Source organism: Coenobita brevimanus, chromosome 111, assembly GCF_032717465.1.
Source record: "Coenobita brevimanus isolate Jiangsu-jjx chromosome 111, ASM3271746v2, whole genome shotgun sequence".
Lineage (NCBI taxonomy): Eukaryota > Metazoa > Arthropoda > Malacostraca > Decapoda > Coenobitidae > Coenobita > Coenobita brevimanus.
In genome coordinates this window covers 9,424,361-9,446,899 of record NC_137064.1, presented here as the reverse complement: position 1 = coordinate 9,446,899, position 22,539 = coordinate 9,424,361, and the positions used below count along the sequence as shown (strand labels likewise).

The following is a 22,539-nucleotide window of genomic DNA, read 5'->3' as shown; positions in this document are numbered from 1 at the left end:
CAAACTCTTGCATAGAGCTACAAGAAGAATTAAATAAGCTTCATGAGTAGAGCAATAGATGGCAAATGGAATTCATTGTGGACAAATGTCATGTAATAAAATTTTGGTAAAAGTGAAAAAAGGACCAGCCTAGGACTGTAAGTTAGGAAGTTCAACCTTACACACATCAGAAAGGGAAAAGGATTTAGGAGTGATTATCAATAACAGACTGTCACCGGCTGACCACATAAATGAAATAGTAAGGAACATGTTCACACTCCTTGCTACTATGGGACTAACATTCAGATATATAAATGAAGACATGCTGGGAAAGTTAATAACCTCTTTTTCTGTTATGAGAAGGACCAGCAGCTTTTTGCTCACTACTAGAGTCACTCATGTTCTCGAGACAATGAGAAAAAACACCAAGACAGCTCTGAAAATAGCCAGTTAATCCAGGCAGTGTTCTAGGCCAGCTGGTAAACAGAAAACTGCGTCACATCATGACAGATTCCCAGATCACAGTTGCCAATGTCTTGCAGAGCTCTCTGCCTTTCCCATTTTCTGTACATTGTAGCTAACCTACCCTTAAAATCATGCAATTTTATGCTAAAATATTCCATTATGTTAGAATAATGGTACAATAATTAGTAGTGCTATAAAAAAAATGCATGACTGTGAGCATAGAGAAATGCTAGTATCTGGTAACACAAGTCAACATGCTGGGAGGCACTTGGTACATTCTGTGACCAGAATGAAGGCTTGTCGACGCACTGAGGTGAAGAGGGCAGTAGGACTGTGTTACAGAAGGGGAATTTGGACCCTAATGCCAGTTGCTTTCTGTACCTCGTGGTTGCTTCCCAGATGAAAGAGAGTTTGGGCTACATAGTGGTATACTTAACTCGGTTTCGCTTGCAGTGGCGCTCGGTACACTATGTTATTAGGGACCTCATGTATGAGGGAGCTAAGGCTGCTGTGAGTGAGGACAGGGAACTGAGTGAATTTTTCTCTTTGAAAGTTGGAATGAAACAGGGAAACAGGGATGTGTCATGTCTCCATGGCTGTTCAATCTGTATATGGATGGGGTTATAAAAGAGATAATGTAGGGCAGTTGGAGTGGCCCTAATGTGAGAGGGCTGTGTGTGGAAACTCCCTGTACTGTCATTTACAGGTGATACTGTGTTACGTGATGACGAACTGGAGCTGCAAGGCTTGGTGAATGAGTTCGTGAGAGTGTGTAAGATACCGAATCTAAAGGTGAAAGTAGTGAAGAGTAAAGTTATGGTCTTTGACAGAAATGAAGTCACTGAATGTACAGTGAGGTTTGGTGAGGAGGAAATGGAAAATGTGAGTGCGTTTAAGTACTTGGGTAGCGTGATGAGTAAGGATTGAAGTTTGGAAGGTGAAGTGCTTGAAAGGGTACAGCAAGGAAGAAAGGTTGCTTGTACTTTGAAACCAGTGAAAAGAAACAGGGAAGTGAGCATGGAACTGAAAAAGTTGCAGCATGACAGCATTGTGATTCCAACTCTAATGTATGGAAGTGAAGCTTGGAACTTGTTGGAGGGACACAAGTCAAGAATGAGAGCAGTGAAAATAAGTTATCTGAGAGGAGCATATGAAATCACATGGAGAAACAGACTGACAAATGAGAAGATGAAGGAGTGTTGTGGCATGGGTGTGATAGGAAGCGTTAGGAAAAACACATTAAGGTGGTTTGGCCATGTGGAGAGGATGGAGAGTGAGATACTGACAAGGAGAGTGTATGTAAATGAGGTGGAGGGAGGGAGAGGGAGGGGGAGGCCAAGGATGAGATGGAGGGATGAATTGGAGAGGTATATGAGAGAGGGGGGTGTGAGCTGGGAGCGGGACAGTGAAGTGGCAGGGGACGGCGACTTGGAGGCGATTTTTTTGTGGCCACCCCTTACATGATTAAGGCGTCTGGCAATGGATAGATAGATAGATAGATAGTTTTGTTATTTTACTCATCAGTTGTCTGTGTTTTTATTAACTTATAGTATAAACACCAGCAAAGATGATGGTATACCATTTAACCAATATAACCAATTTCTGATGGCATATATGGCTGTGGATTTGTGTGTGTGTGTGTGTGTGCCCCAGAAGCAGCCATCACTTGTGTCACAAAGATAACTTGATTTTCCAACCGTCTTCAGGTTTTTTGTGGATTTTTGTTGTTTAATCATTGTTTTCATGGTGTTTAGCATTAATATGGATATTCCTTTGTGTGTTTTGATGTCTCCGTATGGCAGAATGACTGAAAAACAATGCCAAACTCTGGAGGGGTACTGTACACCGGAGGAAAGTTCCGCATTATACACTTGCTCACCACTTCAAAATAGTAAATATGAGACAAGTGGCTGCAAAGCTGTAGCCAACTTTTGTCTGTCTGGTAACTGTGTGAGAAGGATGGCGATGGAGGAGGGGGGTGGTAGGAACTATCAGTGCCATAGAGTACGATTCTATGGCACTGGGAACTATCAGCTCCTCCAGCCTTCCTCCTCCCTTTACCTCTCCCCTCCCACACAGTGGTACCAGACATTTGAGTGTCTGGGTAATGCTTCACCAGTGGTTGTCTCACTCATAAAGATCCGAACTGGCAGGCAGGTGTATAAGGTGGAAGTTTCCTTGTGTGTACATATAGGTAGTGTTTTTTTTTTTTTTTTTTTTTTTTTTTTTTCATGGTTCTCTTAGTGTTTAGCATTACTTTGGATATGCCTGTCCGTGTTTTGATGTCTAAATATGGCAGATTGTTCTGAAAACAATGCCAAAATTAGGAGAGGTATCGGGGAGGTGGTGGCTCAGTCGGTAGAGAGGTGGCCTGCAGTCCTACCGGACCCAGGTTCATATCCACGCTGGGACAGGGAACAATTTAACCCCTAAAGTACTAAGCTCGTCGATCGAGCTTTTTGCGCAATTTCCTGAAAGGGTGAACAACACTGATCGTGCAACATCCGCAAAAACTGGTGGCAGCTGGCTTCACCCCAGCTGTGACGTAGATGGCTTCTAACCAATCAGAACTAAGTGTTGGACACACCAGAGGAGGGACTCAGGCCCGTACCTTGGCGGTGGGGGGTGTACCCCCACCTCCCTCTCGCCACATCCCTCTATCCCACTACCTTGTTACTACCCTACCTCCCACCATTCTTACCACCACCACAACCCCTCCCACACCCTCCTCATAAATCCCCCCCCCCCTCCCATGTGGATCCCCCCCATGTCCCCCCCCCCAGTCATCTGAGGGGAGGGTATTTCCCTCCTACCCTCCTTCCATGTCCTTGTACTCCACTGGGGTCCTTCCTTTGTGTCTGGTGGTGGTCTCCTCCCATCCCCCCATCCCCACATACCCCCTCCTGGCCTAACAACCTCCCACCACCTTCCCCCACCCCCACCTCCTAGCACGCAGTATCTTTACCTCCCTGACCTCGAATATTTTGCGTATTTTTTACGTTTTATGGCGCATGTTTTTGAATCATTGCCTGTAATTTATTCGTGTCTTTGCATACAGATATGCATACCACAATTATTTTAGCTGTCTTTATTTGAAACCCACTCAAAAAAGAAGTTTCATTGTATGCCGACTCATGCTAGCATGTTGGAGCCTTCAAAAACGAAACAAAACGAAAACTAGCTAGATTTGACAGCTCTGAGGGTAGGGGAAAAGGGGGAGGGGAGGTTAGGCAAGGGGAGGGGAGGGAAGGGAAGGGGAGGGAGGGGCTGGAGGTATGGAGATGGGAGAGGAAGGGAGGATAATTTTTGCTGTTTATCATATTTTTATTGGGGGAGTTCATGACCATTTTCTCTAGCTAGATTTGACAGCTTGGCAGGGAGGGGAGGGGGGAGGGGAAAGGAAGAGGGGAGGTTAGGCAAAGGTAGAGGAGGGGAGGGAAGAGAAGGGAAGGGAAGGGGAAGGAGAGGATTGGAGGTATGGGGAGTGGAGAGGAGGGGAGGATAATTTTTACTATTTATCATATTTATTTGGGGGGTTCATCACCATTTTCTTTTTTTCTAAGCACATTACAATGGTTTATTACACCTGTACACACCAAAAAAAATTGATTTTGGTGATTTTTGTATGTATTTTTGTGAAGAAAACAGGTGCGAGCGGCGTATTTTCTTTCTTCCTGGAGCCATGACGGGTAACTATCAACTTTGATGGGCCATAGCTCGGTAACCATTGGGTCTAGTAGGGTGGGGTGTGCATTTGAAGGTGTGTAAATTCAAGCTCCATAAATCGGGCATAAAACTTTTAACCTTTGACATAGTCGAAAAATAGGCCTGTTTTTGCATCCTGGGGAGTAGTCGAGGCTGGAGAATTGCATACCGTAGGGGTTAAGGATTTGAATTTCATGAAAAAGCAGACTTCAGTGATCTACAAGAAGACCTGCTGACATGTTGTAAAATACCCCCGCTAATACCAATACACCAGTCCTGTATGAGACAACCCTAGCATGTATTCAATATGGACAGTGGGTGTTAACGCTAAAGTGGTGACATGTTGAGGTGTATGGCATGTAAGAGGACTACTGGGCCTTGGGAGCTGCCTGTGAAGGCTGTGCCCAGAGTCGGACATATTAGAAAAAAATATATATATACAGTAATGTATAGGTAGGGTACAGTTTGGTGTTCAGTGCTTTTTTCTTTTTTTACATGGTTTTCTCGCTATTTAAAATTATTTTGGATATTCCTATATGTGTTTTGATGTCTAAATGTGGCAGAATGACTAGAAAACACTGCCAAAATTACGAGGGGTACTGTACATACAGTAGTGTATTGGTTGGGTGTTTTTTGGTTTTCATTTTTTTTTTTTTTCATGGTTTTCTTTGTGTTTAAAATTATTTTGGAGATTTCTATGATTGTTTTGATGTCTAAATATGAAAGAATGACTGGAAAACACTGCCAAAATAAGGAGGGGTAATGTACATACAGTAGTGTATAGCTAGGACATTTTTTGGTTTTCAGTTTTTTTGGGGTGGTTTTCTTGGTGTTAAAAATTGTTTTCGATATTCCTGTGCGAGTTTGATGTCTAAATATGCCTGAATAGCCAGAAAACACTACCAAAGTAAGCAAGGGTATTGTACAAATAGGTCAGGTATAGGTTGGAGGTCAGGTATAGGTAGGGTCAGGGTATAGTAGGGGGATACTGTTCATTATCTGGACATTGACACTACCTGGACATGCCTTTGGCTCTATTACGTCAGATGATTTGGGGACTACTGTATAGAGAAAGTTGGAGGATACAGAGAAGGGTTTGCTGTCAGTCGCCTCAGACAACTGAGCCTCAGTTGGGAAGAGATGGTGAGGTTTAGTGGAGGAGAGTTGGTGCTCAACAGAAAGTCAAAGGAAAGGCAGCAAATGTTGCAGAAATGAAGAAGAAGTGAGTTAGACATTGGTTCCAGGCATCTCGCTGGGTTGTCAGTGGGAGAGGGGCAGATGGTGGGGACTTTGATGGTCCCCCTCACCTCCCCCAGGGACTCCGAGGCTTGGTTAGTAGATGCTTTTTTTTTCTTTCTTTCTTTTTATTGGAAGTGAATGTGTTGTGATAGGTGGGGGCACTTACCATCCACTCACTCGATGCAGTGCTGCTCTCGTGTGTCTGCCCTTTCCTCTCCATCCTTCTTTCCTTCCATTCTCTTCTGCCTTTCTTTCCTTCATTCTTTCCTTGTCCTTCTGCCTACGAGTGACTTTACACTCCCTCTTCTGTCTTTCTTTCCTTCATTCTTTCCTCTTCCTTCAGCCTGTGGGTGACTCTACACTGAGTGACAACCGAAATGGTTTCTTGTACACCAGGAAAGCATTTACTACGCTGGGTGGTAACCATATAACCAGATTTTGGCGCTTGGTGGTTTTAGTGGGTAATTATTGTGCTCCAATCAGATTGAGCCGGTGAAGGTTTATATCCAAGGGGTGGTTGGGGTTGATTGCTCATGTAATACCACTCAGGGATGAGTGAGGCTGGTCACTCTCATCTTAAATGTCGGGACCAACTGCCTAGCCCCGGGCTCCTATGCTCCTCATGGGGCAGCGTAGGACTGGATGATGGATGGATGGATGAAGTGAATGTAATGTGCATGTAGTTTGGTGTTGACAATTGGAGGAACTTGTATTGGAGAGCATGCTGCCCTACTCTTTGCATTACTAAAGTAATGAATGTGTTCAGCAAAGGGGGATGGTCAGGAGCTAGTTGCAAGAGCTGATGAAATGGGAGCTCCAGCACTCCCTGTCAGTAGCTTTACATCCACCATTCTTGGGTATAGGTAGATAGATACTGTAATGACTGAATACTGTTTTGTGTTTTCATAACTTTGGTAAACTTCAGACATAAGAGGAAAATATACATGATAAAGAAGTTACCACTGAAGTACATCAGAGTAGTATGCATCTGTTCACTTTTAGTTTTGATTTTTTCTACAGTAATCACTCGATGTAGTGATGCTGTCGGGTGTCTGCCCTTTCTTCTCCTCCATCCTTCTTTCCTTCTATCCTCTTCTGTCTTTCCTTCCTTCATTCTTTCCTTGTCCTTCTGCCTACAGATGTCTTTACACTCCCACTTCTGTCTTTCTTTCCTTTATTCTTTCCTCTTCCTTCTGCCTAAGGGTGACTCTACACTGAGTGTCAAGCCAAATGGTTTCCTGTACACCAGGAAACCATTTACTATGCTGGGTGGTAACCATATAACCAAATTTTGGCACCTGGTGGTTTAGTGGGTAATTATTGCACTCCAATTGGATTGAGCTGGTGAAGGTTTATTTCCAAGGGATGATTGGGGTTCATTGCTTATGTAATGCCTCTCAGGGATGAGTGAGGCTGGTCACTCTCATCTTAAATGTTGGGACCAACTGCCTTACCCCAGGCTCCTTCGTTCCTCATGGGGCAATGTAGGATTGGATGATGGATGGATGGATGGAGTAATATTCTGATTATGTGACACTACGTCAACTGACGTGTCATTGTCTGATTAAAAAAAAAAAAAAAAAATCAGGCTGAATTAGAGCAAAGTCTGACATTTTACTGCATCAGTCACCTTTATATGATCATTATATAATCCTTACACAACCACTTGTTACGATAATGTGATTTTTCTATCTATCTATCTATTGCCAGATGCCCTAATCCCGTACGGGGTGGCTACAAACAAATCGCCTCAAAGTCACCCTGTCCCCTGCCATTTCACTGCCCTGCTCCCAACTCACACACCCCTCTCTCATATACCTCTCCACTCTATCCCCATCTCATCCTCAGCCTCCCCTTCCATCTCCCCCCCTCCACCTCACTCACATACACTCTCCTCATCAGTCTCTCACCCTCCATCCTCTCCACATGGCCAAACCACCTTGGTGTGTTCCTCCTAACGCTTCCTGTCACATCCACATCCACACCACAATGCTCCTTTCTATCCTCATTTGTCAGCCTGTCTCTCCATGTGACTCCACAGGCTTCTCTTAAATAACTCATTTCCACTGCTCTCACTCTTGACTTGTGTCCCTCCAACAAGGTCCGAGCTTCAGTTTCATATGTTAGAGTTGGTATCACAATACTGTCATGTAGTAACTTTTTCAGTTCCATGCTCACTTCCCTGTTTCTTATCACTGCTTTCATGGAACCAGCAACATTTCTTCCTTGCTGTACCCCTTCAAGCACTTCACCCGCCAAACTTCCATCCTTACTAATCACACTCCCCAAGTACTTAAACGTATTCACATTTTCCATTTCCTCACCATCCAGCCTCACTGTACATTCACTGACTTCCCCTCTCTCAAAGACTATCACTTTACTCTTCCCTACTTTCACCTTTAGACTCCGTTTCTTACACACTCTCCCAAACTCATCCACCAAGCCTTGCACCTCACTTTTGTCTTCACTTAATAACAGTATCATCTGCAAACAACAGTACAGGGAGTTTCCAAACACTACCCTCTCTCACTAGGGCCACTCCAACATCCACTGCCCTACCTTGTATCTCTTTTATTACCCCATCCATGTACAGATTGAACAACCATGGAGACATGACACATCCTTGCTTCAACCCAACCTTCAAAGAGAAAAATTCACTCAGTTCACCATCCACACATACTGCAGCCTTAGCACCATCGTACATACTCTTCACTGCTTTCAACAACTTCCCATTTACTACATATATTCTTAATACTTTCCACAATCCTTGTCTATCCACCCTGTCATATGCTTTCTCCAAATCCATGAAGTTCATATACAACTTCTTTCCCATCTTTAGAAACTTTTCCACTAGTGATCTAAGAATATCTGATCTACACAACCTCTTCCCTATTAAAGCCTCCGTGTTCTTCTCCAGCTAATTCCTCTGTTCTTTCTCTAACTCTGTCAATAAGTATCCTACCATACACTTTTCCTATTATGCTAAGAAGACAAATGCCCCTATGATTACCACACACTTCTTTTTCCCCTTTTCCTTTGTACAAGGGAATAATTATACCTGACTCCCAATCCTCCGGGACTCTACCTTCCTCCCAGGCCAATCTGCACATCTTCCACATCCATTCTACTACTATCTCTCCCCTATGCTTCAGCATTTCACCACACACTCCATCAATTCCTGGGGCTTTCCCCGATTTAACTTTCTTCATTGCTTCCACAACTTCTATCCTACTGATTTCTTCCTGTCTTCTCACTCCCTTCCTTCTCCCAGCCATTCCCCAGCCACTTATACTCGCATCACTTAAATCCTCCATGTTCAACAATTCCTTAAAGTGTTCTCTCCATCTGCTCACTTTTTCTCCCTTCTCCAGTTAGGAGGAGGCCGTAGCACGGGCCGAACAGGGTAGTACTCCCGAGGGGAATGGGAATGCTGGTGATAGGCAGAGCTGGAGCTCCTGTTTCACTAGCTATCTAACCATCCCCCTTTGCTGACCTTTTCAGTGTGACAGTAACATGGAGAGTAGACCAGCATACTCTCCCAAACATTTCCTCTAACTATCTATGCACTACACCACATGCACTTTACATTTCACACAACGTATCCCACTACGTTACAGGGGTTGGCGCCAGCAAGGGCATGCGGCCAGAAAACTTTGCCCCCGCTACCTAGTGGCGGACTTCTGGGGAGGCGTGGCGGGGTTCCGCCGGCATAGATCATGGGTCCAGGGCGAGATGGGGCTCGGGCCTGTGCTAGAGGGTACAGGGCATTGCGGTTCCCAGGCTGCCGCTTCCGCCCAATAGAGAGGGGCCCGAACCTGGGAGTAGCGTCTCAGGAGGCTGCCCTATCAGTGGGTGTATAATGGCGGGATGGTTGCAGTGCCAAGACGCGCTTGGAGGGTGTCCCTGCAGCTGTCCTGGCAGGGTGCCCCGAGGCCACTACCACAGCCACTAGTAAGCTGGTGGGCTAGGGGTCCCAGATCCATTGCCTGGACCTGGGATTGTGCGGTGAGTGGGACCTGTGCTGTGTCTGTCCCCATTTATTAATACTGAAGATGACAAAACAAAAAAGGTTTCAAAGCAAGCCTGAGGACAGTAAATCACCCATGGGGATGAGGGTGGGTTCATGGAATGTGGGAAGTTTGAGGGGAAGAGCAGGGGAAGTCGTTGAGGCATTCAGTAGGAGGTGGGTGGACGTGGCGTGTTTGCAGGAAGTCCGGTACAGGGGTGGATCAGCCAGAAAGATTGTTGGGAAGGACTGTTGCTATAAGTTGTTTTGGCAGGGGAGGACAGACGGATATGGAGGTGTTGGTGTGATGGTTGCGGAGAAATGGGTGGAATATGTTATGAATGTTTTGAGAGTAAGCGATAGGATATTGGTTGTGAAAATTCTGTTGGGAAGAAAGATAGCTGTGATTATATCGGCATATGCTTCACAGGCAGGATTGGATGAATCAGAGAAAGATAGATTTTGGGATGATTTAATACGTGTAGTGGGTGGTATGCGGGATGATGAGATAGTGATTTTGGGAGGGGACTTAAATGGTCATGTAGGTGAAGCAGCCCAAGGTTATGAAGGAGTGCATGGGGGATGTGCATATGGTCTAAGGAATGCAGAAGGGGAAAGGATACTCGAGTTTGGGGAGGCAACGGACATGATTGTGTGCAACACATATTTTAGGAAAAGAGACAGTAGGTTAATTACATATGAGTCTGGGGGAAATAGCAGTCAGATAGATTATTTTCTGGTTAGGAGGGCCGATAGGAGGTTAGTGAGGGATGTTAAAGTTATAGGAAGTGAGGAGTGTGTGCAGCAGCACAAACTACTGATTTGTGATATGGTGCTTAAAGAACAAATGATGAAAAAGAGGACTTATGTACCTAGGAGGAAAATATGAAAGCTGAAAAACCAAGTAGTAAGGGATGCCTTCTATAGCGAGTTGAGGAGAGTGGTGGCTGAACAGGGAGCTGTAGACAGAGGCGTTAATGAACAGTACAGAGCCCTCAAGAACAATTTCTTGAGAGTTACTGATGTAACATGCGGCTGGACAAGAGGACCACCAAGACATAAAGTAACTTGGTGGTGGGATGAGGGTGTAGAAGATGCAATTAAGGAGAAAAGAAGGCTTTTCCGGGAATGGAAGAAGGGTGGTAGCAAAGAGGAATATTTGGCTGCCAAGCGTAGGGCTAGGAGAGAGGTATACAGGGCAAAGTCTGAGTCACAGAGACAATTACTTGTTAACCTAAATCATGGGGAAAGGAAAAATATATTTAGGGTGGCAGGTCAGGTGAAAAGGGATAATCGGGATATCATAGGTGAGCAGTGTGTGAAGAATGATGAAGGAAGGGTAGTGGTGAACAGTGAGGATATTAAAGATGCATGGAGAGAGCATTATAACCGGTTGTTGAATGAGGAGTTTGACTGGGACAGGGAAGGTTTGGAGCCAGCAGATCCAGTGTCTGGCCCTTGGCCTTTGATTGATACTGCTACTGTGAGTGAGGCAATAGGCAGGATGAGGGTGGGGAAGGCAGTAGGTGTGTCTGGGTTGACTGCCGAAATGTTGAAGGCCTCAGGGGATATAGGGGTGAGTTTAGTCACTGACCTGATAAATAGGATTATTTATGAGTGTGTTGTCCCAGATGATTGGCTGAAGAGTGTAATTGTAAATGTGTATAAAGGGAAGGGTGATGCCCTGGAAAGAGGGAATTATAGAGGTATAAAGCTTTTAGATCAGATAATGAAGGTAATGGAGAGAGTTTTAGAAGGTATGATTAGAGAAAGAGTGAATATTGATGAGATGCAGTTTGGGTTTATGCCAGGTAGGGGACCACTGATGCCATATTCATTGTTCGACAGCTTCAGGAAAAATATATTGGTAGGAGAAGGAATCTTTATTTTGTTTTTGTTGATTTGGAAAAGGCCTTTGACAGAGTCCCTAGAGAGGTGGTGAAGTGGGCAATGAGAAAGCTTGGCTTGGAGGAGTGGCTGGTTAGGGTGGTTATAGCCATGTATGTGGGTGCTCACACCCAGGTGAGAGTGAATGGAGATTTGAGTGATGAGTTTTCTGTGAATGTTGGTGTGCATCAGGGTCAGTCTTGAGTCCCATGTTGTTTATCATGGTACTTGAAGCCCTTTCACATGACTTTAGAAACGGACTCCCGTGGGGGTTGTTGTATGCTGATGATTTGGTGTTGATTGTAGAGAATGAACGGGAGGCGGAGGAAAGGTTTAGGAAGTGGAGAGATGGTATGGGGCAAAAGGGTTTAAGGGTAAATGCAGATAAAACAAAAGTGATGATATCTAGGGTTGGTGGCGGTACTGTCAAAGACGAGGGAGAGTGGCCATGTGCAGTTTGCCACAAGGGCGTGGGAAGTAATTCCATCTTGTGCGGTGTGTGTGATAAATGGGTGCATAAGAGATGTAGTGGTATCAGAGGTAGACTGCGAGATAATGCTGATTTTATGTGTACGGCGTGCCGGGGTGAGCAGGTGGAGATCGTCAGACGTGAAAGAATTGAACTTGCTGGTGAATCTCTTGAGTGTGTGGAAGAGTTTTGTTTTTTAGGAGACATGTTATGTGCTGGAGGTGGGGTTGGAGCTAGCTCTGTGGCTAGGGTGAGAAGTGGTTGGAAGAAATTCAGGGAGCTGTTGCCTCTCCTGACATTGAGGGGCTCTCCCTACGTGCTAAGGGGTCTTTGTATGCAGCGTGTGTTAGGAGTGTAATGCTGTATGGCAGTGAGACCTGGGCAGTGAAGGAGGAAGACATTCGCCGGCTCAGACATACAGAAATGACAATGATTAGGTGGATGTGCAGTGCGTCCCTGCGTCCAAGGCCTGGAGGGGCTGGGTTTACAATGGAAGAGTTGAGAGGTAGGATGGGACTGGAGTGTATTGGTGTTGTGATGAGGAGAGGTAGATTGAGGTGGTTTGGACATGTGGAGAGGAGGGGGGATGATAGTTGGGTGAGGAAGGTGAGAAGTGTTAATATTGGGGGTGGGGTTATGAGGGGTAGACCGAGAAAGACATGGGACGAGGTCATTAAGTGTGACCTTAGGGTTAAGGGACTGAACAGGGAGGCTGCAATGGATCGTGCAGCATGGAGAGCCGCCATTAGGTGACCAAGGCCGACACATGCAAGCATGTTGGAGCCTTTAAAAACGAAAACGAAACGAAAACGAAAAACTCCACTAGTAATCTACCATTTTTATCTCTCACTCCCCTACCAACTTCGCTGCCACCCTGTCTTACTGTCGTCACCTCATGCCAGAACATTTTCTTACAGTCCCTCCACTTTACACTCAGATTCCTTCCAAATTCCTCATCCACTCTATTCTTACTCTCTCTTACTAATCTTTTCACCTCTCTTCCTTTCTACATATAACTCTCTCTTCCACCTCTAAGCTTCTTCCACGCCCCAATTTCTCATCCATTCTTTGTAAGCTTTCTTCTTTTGTGCCACAGCCTGTCTCACCTCTTCCACCCCCTTCCGTCTTCCCTTCACCCCACACACCACATGCTGCACGTATTTCTTCTGTGAATTTCTTGCACATGCCTTCCATGTCCCCGATCTGCTCCAATTCATATTTGCCCAGTTGTTCTCTTATACTCTGCCTTCTTCTCATCCTCTTGTAACCTTTCCACTCTCCATTCAACTACTCCTTCTTCCCGTCCTTCCCTTCTTCTATTTCTCCATCATACTTGGATCTCGATTCTGGCCGCCACCAAGTAGTGGTCAGAAAGTCCACTTCCCCAACCTCTATAAGTTCTTGCATCCATTACACATCTTCACATCCTTTCATCCACACACACATGATCAATCATTATCTTTCTTTCATTCAGTTCACCACCCATCTTTCTCATCACTCTCCGTGTATACCTGTGGATCATTTTGTGCCTGAAGAGGGTATTGGTTATCACCAACCCCCTCCCAGCACAAATGTCCATTAACGCACTGCCATTCTCATCTATCTCAGCAGGCACACCCCATTCACCAACTATTCCATCCACCTTCAAATTCCCTACTTTACCATTCATATCACCCATCAAAAACACTCTCATTCCTTCCAAACTTTCCATGCACACTTCCACATTTGTCCAGAACTCTTCTCTCACTCTGCTTGCACGATCTTGCATTGGCGCATACACCCACACAATCACCCACATTTGTAGTCCAGCTTTCAATCTTACCCACACAATTCTTGAGCCAACTAATCCATAGTATTTTATGTTCTTCTTCCATCTTTTACTCACAACAATGCACGCTCCTTCTTTTTTTAATTATTAAAAATACCATTCCTTTATGCATACCATTCCACCAGTTAAATGTCTCATTTGCATTGAATACTTGTTCAGCTGTAGGCATTAAGAATATTGTTATTTATTAAAGGAGAGTGTGAGAGATTGAGAGTATGGATTGGGTATACATGCGGGAATAGGTGAGAATGAGAGGGCAAAGGAGGGTGTACGTATTGTTGTATGCAAGAGATGGAAGGAGAACAGATGAGAGTGTGGATAAGTTGGTTCAAGGATTGTGTGGGTAAGACTGAAAGTAGGAGTACATGCATGGGCGATTGTATGTGTATATGCACCGACAGAAGACCATGCAGACAGAGTGAAAGAAGAGTGCAGGGCAAAAGTGGAAGCATGCATGGAAAAGTTCATTAGGAGTTAGAGAGTGTTTTTGATTGGAGGTATGAATGGAAGCGTAGGGAATATGAAGGTGGATGGAGTAGTTGTTGAGTGGGGTATGCCTGCAGAAGTGGATGAGAATGATAGAATTCTAGTGGACATTTGTGCTGGGAGGGGATTGGTGATAACCAGTACCCTCTTTAGGCACAAAATGAACCACATGTATACATGACGAGTAATTGGAAGGGTGGGTGGTGAGCTGGATGAATGGAGGGCAATGACTGAGTATGTGTGTGTGTGGATCAGAGAGAATGAGAAGATATGTGCTTGATGTGAGAGCATAGAGACTCTGGGAATGTGGACTGTCTGACCAAGACTTGATGTTGAGTCAAGGTCCATGGAGAGAAGGGTAGGAGGATGTAGTCCAAGCAAAGACGGCAGAAAGGTTGCTAGAGGATGAAAAAAAAAGGCAGAATATAAGAGAGAAATGGAGGAGCGATTGCATAAATATGATTTGGAGCAGATGGGGGCGGTGGAAGGCGTGTGCAGGATATTCACAGAAGAAATCTGTGCGCCATGTGAGATGGTGTTCACAGAAGAAATCTGTGCAGTATGTGAGGTGATGTGTGGGGTGAAGAGAAGACAAAAGGGGGGTACAGGGAACAGCATGGTGGAATGAAGAGGTGAGACAAGCTGTGATGCAAAAGATGAGTGCATTCAGTGAGTGGATGGGAAGCAGAGGCATGGAGGAAGTTGAGGAACGAAATAGTTATATGTAGAGAAGACGAGAGAAGTGAAAAGATTAGTAAGAGAGAGCAAGAAGAGAGTGCATGAGGTGCATGAGAAGAATTTGAGTGTAAAATGTAGGTAATGTAATAAAATGTTCTGGAAGGAAATTAAGAGAGTAAGACAGGTTGATATAGAAGGTAGTAGATGAGTGAAAGATAAAAATGACAGATTGCTGGTGGATAAGGGAGAAAAAGTGAGCAGATGGTAAGAACACTTAAAGGAGTAGATAAACAGAGAATTAAAGTAACACGAGTATAAGTGGCTGGGAAGTGGTTGGGAGAAGGAGAGAGATGAGAAGGGAGGAAGAGATCAGTAGGATGAAAGTAATCGAAGCAGTGAAGAAAGTCAAAATGGGGAAAGCCCTAGGAATTGATGGAGTGTTTGGTGAAATGTTGAAGCATGGGGTAGAGATAGTAGTAGAATGGATATGGAAGATATGCAGATTGGCCTGTGAGGAATGTAGAGTCTTAGAAGATTTACAGTCATGTATAATTATTTCCCTGTACAAAGGAAAAAGGGGAAAAAGAAGTGTGTGGTAATCTTAGGGACATTTGCCTTGATAGTGTAATAGGAAAAGTATATACAGGATACTTATTGACGAGTTAGGGAAATAACAGAGGAATTAGTAGAAGAACAGATGGGTTTCAGGAAGGGAAGAGGTTGTGTAGATTAGATATTCATCGTCAGGTGTGGTGGAAAAGTTTCTAGGGAAGGGAAAGAAGTTGTCTATCTATCTATCTATTGCCAGACGCCTTAATCCCCGTAAGGGGTGGCCTCAAACAAATCGTCTCCATGTTGTCCTGTTCCTCGCCATTTCACTGCCCTGCTCGCAGCTCACACCCCCACGTCTCATATACCTCTCCACTCCATCCCTCCATCTCATCCTTGACCTCCCCCTTCCTCTCCCCCCCTCCACCTCATTCACATACACTCTCCTCATCAGTCTCTCACTCTCCATCCTCTCCACATGGCCAAACCACCTCAGTGTGTTTCTCCTTAATGGATTTGGAGGAAGCATGTGGCAGAGTGGGTAGACAAGGAATGTGGAAAATATTAAAAATATACGGAGTAAATGGGAAGTTGTTGAATGCTGTGAAGAGAGTGTATGAGGGCACTAGGGCTGTGGTGCATGTGGATGGTGAGATGAGTGAATTTTCTTTCTGAATGTTGGATTGAAACAGGGATTTGTCATGTCTCCATGGTTGTTCAGTTTGTATGTGGATGAAGTTATAAAAGAGATACAAGGTAGGGCAGTGGATGTTGGAGCAACCATAATGTGAGAGGGCACCATTAGGAAACCTCCTGTCCTGTTGTTAGCAAATAATACTATATTGTTAAATGATTATGAAAGGGAACTGCAAGCTTCAGTGAGTGAGTTTGGGAGAGTTTGTAGGAAACTGAATCTAAAGGTGAATGTAGGGAAGAGTAAAGTTTTTGTCTTCGAGAGAAATGAAGTCACTGAATGCACAGTGAGGCTGGATAGCGAGGAGGTGGAAAAGGTGAGTGCATTCAAGCACTTGGGTAGTGTGGTGAGTAGGGATGGAAGTTTAGATGGTAAAGTGCTTGAAAGTGTACAACAGGGAATAAAGTTTGATGGTTCATTGAGAGCACTGATAAAAAATTGAGGAGTGAGCATGGAAATAAAAAAGTAGCTGCATGATAGTATTGTGATACCCACTCTAATGTGTGGATGCGAAGCTTACACCTTGTTGGATGGACACAAGTCAAGAGTGAGAGCAGTGGAAATGTGTTATTTGAGGGTTGCGTGTGGAGTTACATGGAGAGACAGACTGACAAGTGAGGAAGTGACAGAGCTTTGTGGGATGGATATGGATGTGACAGAAAACATTAGGAGAAATACTTTGAGATGGTTTGGCCATGTGGAGAGGATGGAGAGTGAGAGAATAATGAGGAGGGTGTATGTGAATGAGGTGGAGGGGGGAGAGAGGGGGAGACCAAGGATGAGGTGGGGGGATGGAGTGGAGGGGTATATGAGAGAGGGTGATGTAAATTGGGGGGAAGGCATCAAAATGGCAGGGGATAGAGAGACATGGTGGTGATTTATTATTGCAATGAGGCATCTGGCTGTAGACAGACAGATTGGTAGATTAAAGGTAAGAGAGGCATGTAGATGGAAAAGAGTAGAGCCAAAAGCAGGCAAGTAGCTACATGCAAATGATAACAGAAGACAGGCCGGCACTACTTGGTGTGTATTTATGTTAACATTTTATTATTTTCCACAGAAGGAGCTGCAGACATTCAGAGTACAGTATTTTGTTATATATTAACAGTGGAAGTGAGCAGCCTAAGTTATAGTGAAGTTACCCTTGGCAAAGAAACATGTAACAAATGCTAGCAAATGTAAAGACGGTAGTGGGCATGCATGGTTCATCCAGCAACCATATTCGAACCTCACTGAGCTTATATGAATGTTTGAACGGGTGTTGGTATATCATCTTTTCCTTCAGGAGCTCAGGGATATGCAATTACTTCTTTCCCCATGACGCTTGGTATGTTGGTGATTGCAGTGGGAATTTTGAAACGTATTTCCAATTTGGAAGTCCTAAAATATGAATGAATGCTCACGGGGGTCTATGTGATCATGTAAGTGAACATTCACAAATGCTTGTTTGGCAGTGTTTGTTCTGCAAGTATAACTCCGCCCTTAGATGGAAATGAGTATAACCAAAAGCTGTTGCCTGCCTGCGTACGTATGGTAACAGAGATGACAGGCTGCCACTGCTTGTTGCATATTCATGTAAACATTTTATTATTTTCCACAGAAGGAGCAGCAGACACTAATAATATTTTGTTACAGTATTTATTGAAAATGAAAGTGAGTTGCATAAGTTAGATGGAAATGAGTAGAATCAAAAGCAGTTGCTTAGCCACATACAGTATTTACAGTAACAAAGAAGACTTGCTGGCATCACCTGGTGCATATTTACACAAACATTTTATCATTTTCTGGAGAAGCTACAAACACCAAGAATATTTAGTTATTTACCACCAGAGAGCGAGATGTATAGATGGAAATGGGTAGAGCTGAAAGCAGCTGACGCATAATGAATAAGCTCCACTTAAAAAAAAAAAAAAAAAAAAGTCAAAACTATAAAAAAAATAATCCCATTGATAATGAGGGAGTTCTTTACCAGAAACACAGACGTTAATCATATATTGATTGTGGAATGTTTTGGACTGTGGTTATTTGACTGATTTATAGTAGACATACAGTATTTGAGCATGTGTGTAAACACATATGTACTAAATGCTGCTACCAGAGCCGAAGGCTTTGCATGAGTTGGGATGCTGCAGCCAAGGATGATGCTTTTTCTGAGTGATTACCTATGTAGAGAACATGATGCAGTTGTTGTTGTTGCCCCAGTTTCATCTGGACATGAATATGGTGGGCTGCAGGTTGAAGTTATCCTTAACCTGATGCCTGTGTGAATGTGGTGGACTGCAGGATGAAGTTTCCCTTCACCTGAAGCCTACTCTCCGTCAATCAGGGGATAGGGAGGTTGTTGAGGGATATTGATATAACTGAGCATTGACCTTACCTAACCATATCAGTGCCACCATGTGAAGGCATATCCCACTCCAGCACCAGGTATTTTAATCACAGATGTAAGCATGAAAGTAGGCTATGCTTCAGTTACACAGCATTATATTAAAAGCATACTTTATTTTCCCAACAGGCATAAACACCTTGATAAATATAATGTCGAGGTTTGGACGAAACTTAGAAACCGAGAGTAAGATCACCCACAATGAGAGGTTAGAGTTTCTGGGAGATGCAGTGGTGGAGTTTTTGACCTCTATTCACCTCTTCCACCTCTTCCCTAGCCTTGAAGAAGGTGGACTGGCTACTTACAGGTAAACTGTATTTGCTTTCTTTGGTCATTTACTAGTGCAATAAGTATGTTATTTACTGCATGTTCATATACTGTATTAGACTACATGAACCAGAAACCAAGAAGTAAACAGGACAGTAGTACAGGTAACTGAGAAATTACAGCAAACACTACTCCTAAAGATGAATGTAGAGAAGAGCAATATTGTGGTCTTTGAGAGAAATGAAGTCATTGAATGCACAGTGATGTTGGATGGTAAGGAACTGGAAAATATGAGTTCATTTAAGTACTTGGCTAGTGCAGTGAGTAAGGATGAAAGTTCAGAGGTTAGATTGCTTGAAAGGGTACAAGGAGGAAAGTTTGCTGGTACTGTGACACCAACTCTAACATTTATACTGGTACAGTAAAAGTCCAATTACTTGGTACCTATAGGGCCAGGTCAATACCGGTAATCAGATTTGCCAAATAATTGAAAAACCAACCCACACAGTACCTTATATGTATTGGTGAGTGCTGTCATCACTACTTATATTATTATAAATGTGTTTGGGAGAGTACTGTATACCGTATGATACTGAACAACACCTAAAAATAAAAATACAGAAATTGGCGAACATATATAAGTGTAATGACACAGTAGTTCAACAAGCCACAGGCAACACTTCCTGGACTGCCGAGATGATACAGAATATTAACCTACCCACTCAGTACCTTATATGTACTAGTGAACACTGTCATCACTATTTACATTATTACAGATGTATTTGGAGAGAGTCCTGTATACAGTAGAATCCCATAAGAGCTGAACTCCTAACTAACAACTTCACTGATTAGCAATTCCTTCCTAAAAAAGTAGTTGGAAGAATACAGAAAATAAACTGGAGGAAAATGAAATGCATTGGTAAGGTTTTTCTACTGAAAGTTAAACGTACATTGAGTGCTCATTCATTTTTTTTTATTTTTGTGTGTATATGTGAAAGAGAGAGTATTGATGTAAACAGTAATGTATTCCATTAACCCCTTAATAACCTCCAGCATTGAACAACCCTTTATAGTACCAGTGTCAGCGATGTCGAGTTAGCACACGCTATAAAAAACTGTGAACAATTATGGAAGGGGAACGAAGGTCACTGGTATGTTTACACGATTCGACATTACCCTCCCAAGCAGTCAGGCAGTCGCTTAATCTGAGATGTTTTCGCCCATGTGGCGCAGGCACCATAATTCTATCAGTTCCTCCGTGAATCATAGCTATTCATAGAATGGGTTTGGGAAACTAAAAAACATATTGCTAGGTGCACCAGATGACTCTCTTCACATCTTTAAGAAAAATATATTGATTTTAGAGCTCTTAAAAAATTGTTTTGGGGTTGGCCAGGGGTGCATGCAAATTACTGAACCCATGGCCATTGAGGGTTTAAGCCATTAAGCCATACCTATGATTATTTCTGCTGCAATGGAAGAAACTAATTCTACATACTCAAAGATGGATTTTGTTTCCCAGTTTCCCAACTGTAGGTTAGGTTAGGCTTGGTTAAATGTGTAAACAGCTGTTCAGCACCATGCAGCAATTTCAAATTAGGGGTGGGAAAAAATTTGGATTTTGGGGTGATTTTTTTCTTTTATTGGCCATTTTTGGGTTCCGAAGGTCCAGGCCCACATGTCCGGTAAGTGGGGTGTCCGGAAAGTGGGCGTCCAGATAGTACGGGGATTACTGTATAACAAGAAACATTTATTTATGGGTAATTCATTACAGTATCTGCGGTTCATAGGCTGCGCAATTATCAGTAAAGGTCATTTTCGTGAAGGTGTCAAGAATTAGCAGAACTCAAGAATTAGCCTGGGGGTCTGGAATGTAACCTTTGCTAATTGGGGGGGAGGGGTTACTGTACTATAAGATACTGTACAATACTGTAATCAATACAGTACCATGCCTGAATCTGAAAAATATAGAAGTTAGTGAATACATACAAGTGTAATGACACAGTGGGCCTACAAGTCACAGATAACACTTCGTGGACTGCCGAGATGATTCGGAATATCTGCCAAACAATCCAAGACTTTCATAAATGGGACTATTTCTCAAAACTGCCGAAATATCGGATCTACTGAATAATCAGCTGCCGAATTATTGGACGTTTACAGATATATATATACTGTATGTGTGTGTGTGTGTATATAAATATATATATATATATATATATATATATATATATATACATATATATGTGTGTGTGTGTGTGTGTGTTTATATATATATATATATATATATATATATATATATATATTGTATATATGAACTCTGGTGACGAAGCAATGGCCCTCAGTTCCGTGCAGCCCTTAAGTGGGCAGGGGGTGCTAAGAATCCCATGGTGTAAAAATAAGTTCATAAATCCAAAAAGAACCTTAAGAATAGGAAACTGGAATGTTCGAACTCTCAATCAGGCTGGTAAAATGGAAGAACTTATTTCAGTGTTCAAGGAATACAAGATGGATATTTGTGCTCTGACAGAAACGAGGTTGCTTGGAGTTGATAAAATGAATTTGGAAGATGGTATTACTATGTTGGTTTCTGGTAGGAGTGATGGAAATCATTACCAAGGAGTAGGCTTACTGCTGAGTAGAGATGCTTGCAAGGCACTATGTGAGTTTGAACCAATTAATGAGCGCTTGCTTTATGCTCGCTTAAAATCTGACCATGGTAATATCAGTATGGTTGTAGGGTACGCTACGACAAATGAGGCTGCTGATGAAATGAAGGATGACTTTTATGAGAAGCTGCAGGATGTAGTGAATAGAGTGGCAAGACATGATGTGTTAGTTTGCATTGGTGATTTTAATGCGATTGTTGGCAGTAGTAGGGATGGCTTTGAAGATCGTATGGGTAAGGAGGGTGTTGGTATAAGAAACGAAAATGGGGTGCGACTTGCAAGCTTTTGTTTGGCAAATGACCTTATAATTGGTGGAACTATCTTTGAGCATAGAAAAATACATAAGACTACTTGGATTTCACCATGTGGTAAATATTGTAACCAGATTGACCACATTGCAATTAGCAGAAGGCATAGGAGTTATTTGCAAGATGTTTGCGTAAGGAAGGGGGCAGATATAGGTAGTGATCATCAACTTGTTGTGTCAAAGATTATAATAAAACTTAAGAGAAACGTTAATGGTAATTGTACAGGAGGTAATAATTATGATTTTGATGAGCTGAGAAGTGATGAGAGCACGAGGGAAAAGTTTCGGTGCGAATGTAGAAACAAGTTTCTAGTCCTGCAGACTTTGATGGAATCTGAAGACAATGATATTAATCAAATGTGGAGAGAGGTAAAAGAGGTTTTGCATGAGAGTGCTAAGGTTACTATTAAGAAAAAGGGATAAGCGAGAAGGAAAAAGTGGATGTCAGATGAAACATGGAATGTAATTCAGAAAAGGAAAGAAGCTAAGTTAAGAAGTGAAGAACAACATGTTGATGGCCAGGTAGTTGAAGTACTTGGAGCAAAGTATTGGAGTTTACATTCTGAAGTAAAAAGACTCGTTAGACGTGATAAGAGGAGACTATATGATGAAAAGGCGACAGAGACAGAAATTAAATTAAGTAAAAATGACGGTCAGAGCACAAGAGCAGTGTATCAGGCCATAAAGGAGTTAACTGGGAGTGAAAAGAGAAGGAAGGAAATACCTGTACGAGATAGAAATGGTAATTTGATGACTAAAGATTTGGATATAAAAGGAAGATGGAAAGAGCACTTTGAATCTGTTCTAAATAGACCAATCCCAGCTGAAGAGGACATTTTGCCAGCTGAGAGAGATTTGCAGATAGAAACAGGGGATATAACTTTGTAAGAGGTAGCAAAATCTATAAAGGAGTTAAAGAATTTTA

The 22,539-nt window shown here is 43.1% G+C and overlaps 1 protein-coding gene across 1 annotated transcript in view; it reads left to right on the top strand.

Moving 5' to 3' along the window:
• The window catches only part of drosha (ribonuclease 3 drosha), a 575,197-nt gene that overhangs the window by 352,699 nt on the left and 199,959 nt on the right, over positions 1-22,539 (top strand). Inside the window, exon 15 of the mRNA XM_080286434.1 lies at positions 18,501-18,678. Coding sequence (XP_080142560.1) covers positions 18,501-18,678 — 178 coding nt within the window. The remainder of the gene's footprint in view (positions 1-18,500; positions 18,679-22,539) is intronic.